The sequence below is a fragment of the Tiliqua scincoides genome, chromosome 11, assembly GCF_035046505.1.
Source record: "Tiliqua scincoides isolate rTilSci1 chromosome 11, rTilSci1.hap2, whole genome shotgun sequence".
Lineage (NCBI taxonomy): Eukaryota > Metazoa > Chordata > Lepidosauria > Squamata > Scincidae > Tiliqua > Tiliqua scincoides.
In genome coordinates, this window is record NC_089831.1 from 24,325,554 (window position 1) to 24,337,292 (window position 11,739).

The window sequence follows — 11,739 nt, forward strand, 5'->3', positions numbered from 1 at the left end:
AATATCATCTTGGGTGGAAGTGTGGTTTTTCTTAGGGAAACAGCATGAGTGGAAAGGATGAAACCTCCTTCCTAAACACCATGGTCCTTATTAACGATCCCCTCTGGCCAGAAATTCAACAGATGTAACATCCCGCTTACCCTTTGCAGGAAGAGTTACAGTTCTCATCCATGACTTGCAAAATGGATCTTCCAGCCTTTAGAGAGTTTGAGATCACACCTCAAAGCAGTCGAAGGGAAGGTCTCCATCTGGCTCTCACAGGTGTCAGCAAAGTCATATAGATTCCTCCTTTAATCCCACCTTGCCTTTTAAGTCCATGAGGCTGTTGCAAGGATTGCTAGGGGAACTCTGCATTTGCAGAGTTCTGAGACGAATTGATCAATGAGGTGGCATCAGGAACAATCAGACATTAGGGGGGAAAAAAGAGCCTGGAATGCAGTGTTGGTTAGGTCTGTGCAAAGGTGCTTGCTTCTACAACACACGAGAGTGTTGGCAAGGCTGAGATCAGGTATTGCTTGTGGCAATGGAGACAAGGCACAACTTAGAAGGCCTGGCTCCGTTCGTCCTCCTGGCCCTGCATGAAACAAAGCAAATGTAGCTCTAGTCATTCAAAGGCTAGATGACTAGCCTAGACATTTTGGGATAGGCTCGCCTGGGGCAAGCAAAAATGCCAGTGTCCGTTTATTTATATACTGTCTTTTCATATATGTCTTAAGGGGTAGTTACATACAATTTTCAGAAAGAGAATCCAATGATTATGCGAACCCACTCTATTCCCTTATGCCAGGGGTGCCCAAACCCCGGCCCTGGGGCCACTTGCGGCCCTTGAGGCCTCTCAATGCGGCCCTCAGGGAGCCCCCAGTCTCCAATGAGCCTTGGCCCTCCAGAGATTTGTTGGAGCCCACACTGGCCCGATGCAACTGCTCTCAGCGTGAGGGCAACTGTTTGACCTCCTGCATGAGCTATGGGATGAGGGCTCCCGCCACTGCTTGTTGTTTCACGTCTGTGATGCAGTAGCAGCAGCAAAGGAAAGGACAGCCTTGCTTTGTGCAAGGCCTTTTATAGGCCCTGAGCTATTGTAAGAACTTCATTCATTCATATAAGTTCATCTTTAATATATTAATTTATGTAAACTTATTCAAATTTTAAATGTAAATTAATTCTTTTTTTCTCTGGCCCCCGACATAGTGTCAGAGAACTGATGTGGCCCTCCTGCCAAAAACTTTAGACACCCCTGCCTTATGCTATAAGGAACTTATAATGAAACATAATACATAAATATCCAGACGCTGCAGTGTTTCATCCAAGTATAATGCAGGAGCAATAAATAAAACCAATCACCTAACATGTCAGTGTGTAAGCTGTATAGGTATTGCGAAACAGCTCAGTTATAAGCACAGTGTCAACAAACAGAGTGCTGGCCTTGATGGACCTTGTTTGGTCTGTTCCAGCAAAGCTTTCCTTATGAAAGCCTCAAATGTGATCACAAAGAGATTGAGTTCCATGCTGAAAGAAAGCGAAACCACCAGTGCACCTTGCTGGGAGTGACTGGGTGGGATCCCTGCAACTAGACCATTAACAAGCATCATCACCTCTTTTGCGACTCTCCACAAATCCTTGCTGGGCTGATCTTGTCGTGGTTTGTTCCCAGGGGGGGCCATGCTGAGGTGGCAGTGGCAGGTGGTGGTGGGACCACTGTCTGCCTGACGCATGCTTGGAGAAGAGGATGCAGGGGGGACGTGGAAGCCCAATGGTGGGTCCTCCTCTTCATAGAAAAGGAGAGGTGACAATCCAACCTAGAAGAGCCAAGTACACCCAAATCAAAAAGCTCAGCAGTCTCAGAATGTTGCAGCTTCCCAACCCAGTGCCCACCTGACATACTATGAACTACTGAAGGCTCCAGTGGGACAGTCTCTTCTCTCCACCCTGAATCTTGCTGAGTTTTTTCCTAGCTGACAGCTGCAGCATTTTATGGCTGCTGACTGTCCCAAGCTTCCACCTGAAACCTTCAATGGTTGGAGGCTCCTGAAGCTACTCAGTATCGGAAAGTTTGATAACTTTCTCCTTTAGATTTACAAACTTGCATATCTGAGGAATCTCCTGAGTATACAGAAATTATTGTTGGGGGGGGGGGAAGATTTATATTGGAATCATCCAGAGAGGAGGTGACTTAAGACATAATCCTGCATGGTTCCCAGGACCTAGTGAGGGAAGTAGCTGTAGGTGGTGTTGAACGGATTGGGGACTGTGACCTGAAGACTATCCAGTTCAATGTATATGCAAGTGGAAAGTTTCTAAGGAAGTGCAGCATAAACACATTTGATGTTGAAAGAAAGGACTTCTCAAAAATGAAGGAACTAGGAGGAAGGAAACTGGAAGAGCACATCAAGGGTCACGTCTCTGCAGAGCGAATGCAGGTTGTTAAAAACCTCAACAACAAAGGCTCAGCTAGAATTACATCCCTAAGTAGGAAAAGCACCACCAGACGCAAGGAGGCTGCAGACATGAGTACATTCAGGGATCCTAAAGATGAACCAGACAAGGAACGTTCCACATTTCCCTCCCATAAGGGTGCCTTCCTTTTAACTCTCCTACCCTTTGGCCTATGGAACACCTCTGCCACCTTCCAAAGGCTCATTAAACATTTAATAGTTGGGCTCAGCCGTTATGCAATGGATGATATCACCATATTTGCAGAGGGGGGGAGGGAGGAGCATTTGCAACACCTGTGAAATGCAGGCTTCAAGGCATTGGATTGGCAAGTAAGGCCAAAAAAAGGTTGGCCTTAATAGAGAACATGGTGCAATGTGCCCCCCACTGGCCAAGGTGGAAGTCATCCCAAACTGGTTCTCTCAAAGAACACATCTGTATGTGGCCAAGTTCTCACCCACCTTGCCAGGGACCAGAATATTGCAATGGACTCCTCAAGCTGATCCTGGCACACACAGGAACAGATGAGAAATGGGTTAGGAAATTATTTGGCTTTTCAGTGTGCCGGTAGTCACCTGCTAAGTTCTGCACCTGGGCACTGCTAATGGTCAAGCTAATTCCCAGGCCTGCTTCTTCTGTTCTTTCCTCCTCGCATCATCCAACCCTCTCCCTCTGCTTGTATTTTTAAAACTTTTGACATTTCAACCCCTGTCTGTGGTTGGTGAACTCAGGGGGAGCTCTGCCCAAGTTCTCCCAGACCTGTAGCTACATGCTATTGGAAAGTATTTTGGGGAACTCTTCATGTAACTGGGAGGGTGGCTTTCAAAGATGGTTTTTCTTGGCCTGGCTTTGTCTTTGTGGTAGTAGTGGAGTCCACTGGGTTTTGGCTCTGTCCCAGGGGCAGAACTGGAAAAAGGTGGAAGAACCAGCACCAAGGCTCCCCCCCCATCCTTGATCTGCACAGTGCTGCACTCAGTTATCAGATGTGGCAGTGTTATCTACCCCATCCCATAAGTCTGTGGTTCTTATAGCAGAAACTGGCAATCAGGTAGTGATAGTCTTCTATATAGTCTATATAGTCTTCTATACCCACCCTTTTGGCTCCCCTGGTCTTAAGCAGCACATACCGAGTCGTAGAACTTGCTTCCTTCTCTGTCAATGACCAACAGCGTCACTTGGTTCCTATCAGCACGGATCCGCAACACCACCTCCTGGTGGTCAAGATCCTGAGTGTTCTCACCGTTCACAGCCAGGAGGTGGTCACCATCTCTCATCCCTGCCTTCTCTGCAGGCATCCCAACATCCACCTCCCTCAGGAACTGGCCTGCAAATCATTAGGGACAGACAGAGGTTGCCTCTCACAAAGAAAGGCAAAAATTTATGTTGCCAAACGCTGCCCCCTTGCCTGATGATGCACCATCTTTGCTCCTCCCACTTACTGGATTGGAAAATGTAGAGGGTGGAGCAGAAAAGGAAGTCTGGAAGAGAGAAAAGTGGTAGGCTAGACCAGCAGCTTCCAAACTCCAGCCCACGGGCTGGACCCGGCATCCTCAGAGAATCTGTCTGTGTACAGCAGTGGTGAAGCCTTACTGTTCCATGCTACAGCCTCCACTTTTTGCAGCCAATCTTTGTCACAACTCAGGGCGGGCAGCCGCTTCCCCTGGAAATCAGGACACCGAGCCTGCTGGGGTGACTGGAAGCAGGAGCAGCTGCCCAGTGTGAGTTGCGACGAAGATTGACTGCAAAAAATGGAGGCTGCGGCACAGAATGGCAAGGTTTTGTCACCGCTGCACCCAGATGGGTTATCTGGGGACCCAACAGGCCATGGTTCAGAGACCTCTGGGCTAGACTGTCTCCATTCCTCTCTTCCTTTTCCACTGCAGGGAGCAAGCAGATGGGAGGCGTGCACACCCATCAATCGTACCCCCAGAGGTGACTGCCTCTACCAGCCTCCTGGATAGCCAACCCTGGGCTCTAATCAATAGCAAACTACTTATGAAATAGGATTTCCAATCCCCCAACTTCTCCTCCAACCGTAAGTACAAGCAGCAGAGGGGAAAGGTTCCGGGCATATCTTTTTCCTTCTGCAGCTAATGGGAGGTTCTGCAGTGGGGTCTGTTTAGATTAGAACCATGCACAAGAGGAAAGGGTAGGCCCTAGCCATCACCCTGAGGCCACGATCCAAATGATATCCCTTCCATGGGTACTTCTAGAAAAGACAGGAAGACATTGAGAACACAAGGCATAGAATTCCTCCATCATGCCTTGTTGGCCCAAAAGGGCTGTTGCCCAACACAAGGGATCAGGTTCGGGGGGGGGGCAGGATTGGCAGTGGGTTCCCAGTCTATTTATTTAGTTACTGGGGTCATGGCATGTAAAAGGTTGAGGACCACTGATCTTGCAGCTAGCTGGGAATCCCAGCCTTGCATAAAGCAAAGCCTCTTGGATGGGGACAGGTGAGGCAGGAAAGCAGTTACCAAGGCAGCAGGGCATTTATAACCAGCAACCAGATGCAAGAGTCTTCGTGTTCCAACTCATGAGCAAACCCTGGCCCGGAAGAGCCCCTCACCCCTTTTTCCAGAGCGGCATTTCTCTTCCTTCAGCAAGAACCCGTAGCCGTCCGGCCCTCTCACCATGGGGAGCTTCCTCACTCCAAAGGGAACCCAGGAGGCATCAGCCATGGTGGCCGTGACTTTAATCCCCCGTTGCCGGTAGAACGCATCCGACTCGGCATCAATCACCAACAGTCCCATGGGGTTGCTGCTCTGCTTGACCTGGGGTTTGGAAAGACATGGAAGAAAAGCATGAACAAGCTACCTTGGGAACTGGCAGATAAATATTCTGAATAATGATAATAATATTCTTAATAACGATACATTCGGACCAGGGCCAAGATCACCCATCCGCAACAGCAGAAGTGGCAGTCATGAGTGTGTGGAGCTGTGGCCTGCTTCCATATCCCCTGCTAACTGGGCAAGAGGCACTTTTTCATGTGGTGCTCCTCTTATGTTTAGCAGGGGGAGAGCAACTGTCCAGCTTCACCCCAACACTATGTCTTTTCTTTTTACCCCAACACTATGTCTACCAAGATCCAGGTCTACAGAGCTTGTGTCCTGAGTACACTTCTGTACTGCAGCGAGTCATGGACTCTTCGCTCACAACAGGAGAGGAAACTGAACACTTTCCACATGCGTTGCCTCCGACGCATTCTCGGCATCACCTGGCAGGACAAAGTTCCAAACCACACAGTCCTGAAACGTGCTGGAATCCCTAGCATGTAGCAGCAACTGTTACCCTGCAGATGCCTGATCTTGTCTGATCTAGGAAGCTAAGCAGGGTCAGGCCTGGTTAGTACTTGGATGGGAGACTGCCTGGGAATACCAGGTGCTGTAGGCTTATACCATAGTCTTTCGAGACTGAAGGTTGCCAACCATGCACTGCTGAAACAGAGACACCTGCGTTGGCTCGGTCATGTCATGAGAATGGACGATGGCCGGATCCCAAAGCATCTCCTCTATGGAGAACTTGTGCAAGGAAAGCGCCCTACAGGTAGACCACAGCTGCGATACAAGGACATCCGCAAGAGGGATCTAAAGACCTTAGGAGTGGACCTCAGCAAGTGGGAAACCCTGGCCTCTGAGCGGCCCGCTTGGAGGCAGGCTGTGCAGCATGGCCTTTCCCAGTTTGAAGAGACACTTGGCCAACAGTCTGAGGCTAAGAGGCAAAGAAGGAAGCCCCATAGCCAGGGAGACAGACCAGGGACAGACTGCATTCGCTCCCAGTGTGGAAAGGATTGTCACTCCCGAATCGGCCTTTTCAGCCACACTAGACGCTGTTCCAGAACCACCATTCAGAGCGCGATACCAGAGTCTTTCGAGACTGAAGGTTGCCAACATGTATGTCTTTTCCAGTGGCTGTTTGCTGATGTTTCGTCTGCTTCTTTTTCGATTGCGAACCCCTTTGGGACAATGAGCCATTTTGTTATTTGATTTTGTCTGTAATTTTGTGAACTTTTTTTGGTGGAAAAGCGGTATATAAATACTGTTAACAACAACAACAACAACAATACCTTTCTGTTAAGCTGGGCATAAGTCCAGCTCTCCACACTGTTTCCATTGAGCTCCAGAAGCCACGAACTGTCAGGTACTCCAGCCTTGTGTGCTGGTCCATCTGTCGTCACGGACACTCGAAATGTGCCTTTCACCCCTGCAAAGAGGGGGAAGAGAGACAATAAGAATGACCACCATTCCACTCCTTAGCTCCCTAACTGCCTTCATTCTCCCCTCCTTTCTGGTTTGAGCTCTGCAAAGAGGGTGTAGCTCAGAGAAATAAAACTAGTCAACTTGAGAGCTGAACAACATCAGCTGTATTTACACTATAGACTCAAATTGGCTTATATGTCCTTTTCATGCCTCCCCTCCTTTGGGAACCCAGAGGGCTTGTGTGCATTTATCTGTGACAGAAGAACTTCCCCAAGTTAAAGTCCTTGGGGGAGGCCATGATCCTAAAGTTGGTACAAAATCATAATGCTTGCAGTGTAAATACCTCTTGGAAGTAGGTGTAGGGATCATTTCTGATGGCTATTTTACTAACTCCAGCCTCTAGTCCAGTGGTTCCCAGTGAGCAGTGGGGAGCCACAGAATCCTTGCAAAAAAACCGGCCACCCCATAAAATGTATAGGATTGTAGCCCTAATGGGAAGCTGCAGCCAATGGCGCAGTGTCAAGGGAGTCAAAAAAGTTTGGGAACCACTGCTCTATTCCCTCTCCATCTTTTCATTCTTAGATATGATCCTTGGAATCATAATCTGGATCTGGGAAATCTGTAAGCCAGTCGTGCAAATGTCCTGAATTTGTAATGTGTCCCTATTAATTTGCCTCATGGTGGTGGGATGTGATTCTTCCTGGTGAAAAAAGGCAAAGAGCATGGTGGGGTGCAGGGCTGATGGTGACCAGCTACCTTCTGGGGCTGAAATACTGAAGCCGAAACTGTTTTGGTTCTTGCTGATGCAGCAAAGTCGTGGCCGGTTGTGCTGGGGCACGAGCTGGACCACATCTCGGTCAAGGGCTTTGGCCAACTCATACGCATTCCCGTCCAAGACAGTGAGCAAGACCTGCTGGCCGCTACTCTTGATCTTCCGCACCACCTGGGAAGAGGAGTTGGCATTGGAAAGCGAACGGCCTTCAGGCGCATGCATCATGTTTTATCATTAAAAGTTAGGGAAGTCTCAGTCTGGGCAACGCCAGGATGGCTGCGAGAAGACTGCCTCTGGTGCCCCCATCAAGGCAGCTTCTATCACTGTGGCCCTGCCCCTTCATTTGCACAGCCCCACCCAGTGTTGTGGTGCTCGGTCATAGTAGAGTGTGACAGGATGTTGGGAAATACCTTTCCTAGACCAAAGGATACATCTGCTTCAACCAGCTTCAGTTGTGAGAGTTCATCCCAGATGACAAGGCTCCCTTCCTCAAACTGCCCCCCGGGGGGGGGGGGAGAGAGAGAGAGAAAAATGCCACACCAGGAGTTACAACCACTGAAAGTGATCATAGAATCTTACCTGTGACCAGGAAGGCTTGGCTGGGCTAGGGGGCAATGGAGAAAGCTGCCCTAAGGTATCTTTCAGGAAGAGGAGGAGCCAGGGTAGCAAGGATTAGAGAGCTTTAAAATGTCCATTCCAGGCTAGGGATGAGAAATCACCCCAGGGAAGGGGTCTGGGGGAGGAGGACCTGGAAATTGATCCGAATTTGGTCTTAACCCCCTCCCATCCCTCAAGGGGGATATTTTCAAGGTTTCTCTTTGTCTGTCTGTCCCCCGCCCCCCCACAGCCCACTTGCTTTGGGATGCAACTAGATGAGATGGTGAGTGATCCACCATCAGGTCTCCCACTGTGGTTCAAATGGTAAATACAGCCATGGTGGTGAGGACAATGTCGATTTGGGCCATGCTGCAGAGGAGAGGGTTTAATCTCACACCCCTTGCTATATTGCCTCTCTGGGTCACCCCCTTGAAACAACTGTTTGCTTGCAGGGCAAAACATACAGACCAATCCAATCAGCAAGTCAAATATGAAAAAGAAAGGGTGGGGGATGGAGTGGGAGTGGTGGAAAGGGGCTCCTGAAGGGAAGAAGATGCCAAGGTCTGCCCTTGTGCTTTCTGCACCTTTGAAAATAAGAGGCACTCAGACTAGGAGATTCCTGGAACCACTTCTGGCACCATTGCAATGCCAAGTAGGCATCCAACACCCAGGAAGAAGAGCTGGGCCTTACCTTAAAATGCTCCACACCTTCAACAGATGCACCGTTCACCTCCAAGATCCGGTCACCCTCTCTGAGGCCTCGGCGGTGGGCCAACCCCCCTGGTGTCACCTTCCGTACAATGTGGCCTTCATTGCCGGTCTCTTGGCGCAGCCAGAAGCCAAAGCTCTCACCTTCCTCTTTCTTCAGGAAACAGAATCGCAGCCGCAAAGCCTCCTCTGGCTCTGAAGAGGAGATTGGAGATCCTGGAGTTAGGTGTGGAACGTACTGCTGGCTCCCTGCCCGCCCCCCCACCACTCACTTCAATGCGGCAGGCTGTGCTATGAGCCTTGCTGCCTCTCCTTGCTCTGTGCTGTGCCCAGCTGGAGTGGGGAGCACACAAGGTCAGCCTGGCCCATTGTACAGACAATCCACTGGGATATTCTCCTGCACAGGCCTTGTCAAGATGGAGGCTAGCGGAACAGAACATCTCGCTGGATTGTTCTGGAAAGGGAGCTCCATTTGGTTCCCCCACCTCAGGCCCCGAACATTTTCAGCTAGGCCTGCTCACTTCTGCTCTCCTTTTTGAGAAGTACCCAGGTAATGAGAAGAAATGCACCTTTCACTTCTACACCACCTCCCCATTTCTAGAGCATGAAAGAGTCAAAACAATCTGACCTCGAGTCATTTTCTGCATGAGGACCTGCTCTGGACTCATACAGTGACACAATGGGAAACCTCCTTTGCAGATGGAGAGTTCTGCTACATCTCTTGAGCACGAGCATTATGATCCAGCTATACCTGATAGAGATGCAGCAGATTCCTCCCCCTACCCCCCAGAAGAGGCTGATCAAAAGAAAGCAGGGTCAGGGCTGTGCTTCATGCAGAGATACAACATGACACCTTGCAATATGCATAATTCTGCTACATTGGAAGCAGTTGAATGATCCAAACATGTACGGTGTTGAACCACTGCAAATCGCACACACACACCCCTCCCTGGCAGAAGCTGGTCGGAAGAAATCAGGGTCAGGTCAGTGACTCACACAGAGACATCGTGAGCAGCCACCACTACTAGTGGGCTCACAAGGCCCATTCATAAGGGATTTCCCCCCCCCTTTCACAACACACTACCTGCTCTCTCAAGGCACAACAGGGTACTTGGCCAGTTTGAGAAACAGTGCGAGCTTATTGAGAAACATGGTTAATGCCCTCCTGATCTGGCCTGTAGCAGGAATCCCCCACACATTTGCACAAGACAAGAGAGACAGCACGGACCTGGGGCGCGCAACCAAGAACAAGTCTCCCTTTTGACGCACACCGCCGGGGAAACAGCTGGTGCTTCCTTTTCCCCCACCCACACAGCCAGTCCCGTTACCAGAGTCCTCGGCCAGAGACAGGGCTGGGTTATCGATCCCTTCCTTGGGGTTGAATTCAAATTTCCTGCAACACCAAGAAGAGGCAAGCTGTTATCGTGCACTGATTAAATTGACACAGCTGTGCGTTATCACACAGTCCTCAGCGCATGTGAGCGCTACGTCAGGTGCTCTGTCACTCATCTCAGTCCTTTTGGGATGTGTCAAACTGGCCCCTCTCCCCCCCCTTGCTAGTGCGCTGCCCCATCCCGTGTGGGGTGGGAGCAAGTCAAGCAGCAAAAGGAGTGCAGAGGGACACAGCATTTGGTCAGGGTAGTGGCCTGACATGGCACTTACGCAGTTAATTCTGTGCTGTCCTTGAGTCCTGCAAGAAGGAAGGACCTGGAGGTCAGGAAAGAGTGTACTGGTGATAGACACCCCCTCCCAAAAGGCAGAGACACCCCCCCCACATCAAAAGACACACTCCCCTGCTATGGGGGCATATCCAGGCTCAGCACTCTGCTCCCCTCTTCCAATCCAGGGAGTGAAAGGAGAAGGAGAGGCAGTGGAGGCAAGTAGGGGAACAGACATGGAAGCCCCCCCCCCAATCTGCAACTGTTTCAGTTGGCCTCATGGGTGGGACATCCCTGCATATGCCCCCCCACACACACACACATAGCCTCAACACACTGAGCTGGGAAAAGACGCTTTAATTCCTAGAGGGCCTCCAATGTCTTGGAACCCTGACGAAGAATCCCAGTGAAGATGCCCTCCACTTACCCAGCTGTTGGAATGGACACACCTGCTGTACCATCCTTACACCCTCCTCCCGCACACTCCCCTCGCTCCAGAAATCTGACCGCATCAGTCCGAGGGTACCCCCGCGACCCCATCTTCTGCAGCTTACCTTCCTTCTCCTTCATGCTGATGGAGTGCGTGAGGGTCCAAGGTCCAGCACGAAGTGGTGGTTTAACCTGGGCACCCCGCCCTCTTTAAGAGATCAGGGAAGTTTAATGTTTAAACGGGGCAGGAATTTTACCGCAGCTCTGCTTCCCCCTGCCCCCCCCCCATCTCAGAGCCAGTCAAGGATCAGAAAATAACTCGTTCTTCCCTGGGAAGGAAGTTTGACCTGTGAACAGCCCTGAAGAAGAGCCCCACTGGATCAGGCCAAAGTTCCATCTAGTCCAGCTTCCTGTATCTCACAGTGGCCCACCAGGTGCCTCAGGGAGCACACAGGACAAGAGACCTGCATCCTGGCGCATCTGGCATTCTGAGGTAGCCTACTTTTAAAATTGCACATGCGCATCATTGCTTGTACCTGTGATGAACTTTTCTCCCAAAATTTGTCCAGTTTCCTTTTAAAGGCTTCTAGATTGGATGCCATCACCACATCCTGTGGCAAGGAGTTCCACAGACTAATTACACGCTGGGTGAAGAAATATTTTCTTTTGTCTGTCTCTTAACTTTTAACTCTTAACTCTTCCAACACTCAATTTTAGTGGATGTCCTCTGGTTCTGGTGTTATGTGATAGGGGAAAAAGGCTTCCCAAACTGATAGGTGTTTTGGCTTGTACCACAGCAAACAGCTTTGGTGCTGCAAGTGTGGCTGTGTGTACTCTGCACACACTCAGAGGCACTTTTTAAACAAATACTTCATGTTTATTAGAAGTTGCAGTGCATCTTTACAGAAATACAATTTAAGTAGTGTTACATAAGTAATACACA

General features: G+C 49.9%; 1 protein-coding gene across 1 annotated transcript; it reads right to left on the reverse strand.

Moving 5' to 3' along the window:
• Positions 1–541: 541 nt before the first annotated feature.
• On the reverse strand, positions 542–10,937 carry NHERF4 (NHERF family PDZ scaffold protein 4). The gene is made up of 10 exons (XM_066639712.1): positions 10,922–10,937; positions 10,372–10,399; positions 10,038–10,102; positions 8,693–8,904; positions 7,389–7,575; positions 6,500–6,636; positions 5,000–5,204; positions 3,558–3,754; positions 1,593–1,796; positions 542–574 (listed from the first exon to the last, which is right to left on the reverse strand). Exons 1-10 carry the CDS (start codon positions 10,935–10,937, stop codon positions 542–544), a joined length of 1,284 nt encoding a protein of 427 aa, XP_066495809.1.
• Between the last annotated feature and the right edge of the window lie 802 nt (positions 10,938–11,739).

Coding starts and splice junctions, on each gene's coding strand:
- NHERF4 (XM_066639712.1), bottom strand. Junction 6,637..7,388: donor CAGTATTTCAGCCCCAGAAG/GTAGCTGGTCAC, acceptor CCCTCTTTGCAG/GGGTGAAAGGCACATTTCGA. Junction 575..1,592: donor TGTGGAGAGTCGCAAAAGAG/GTGATGATGCTT, acceptor TGTTTCATGCAG/GGCCAGGAGGACGAACGGAG.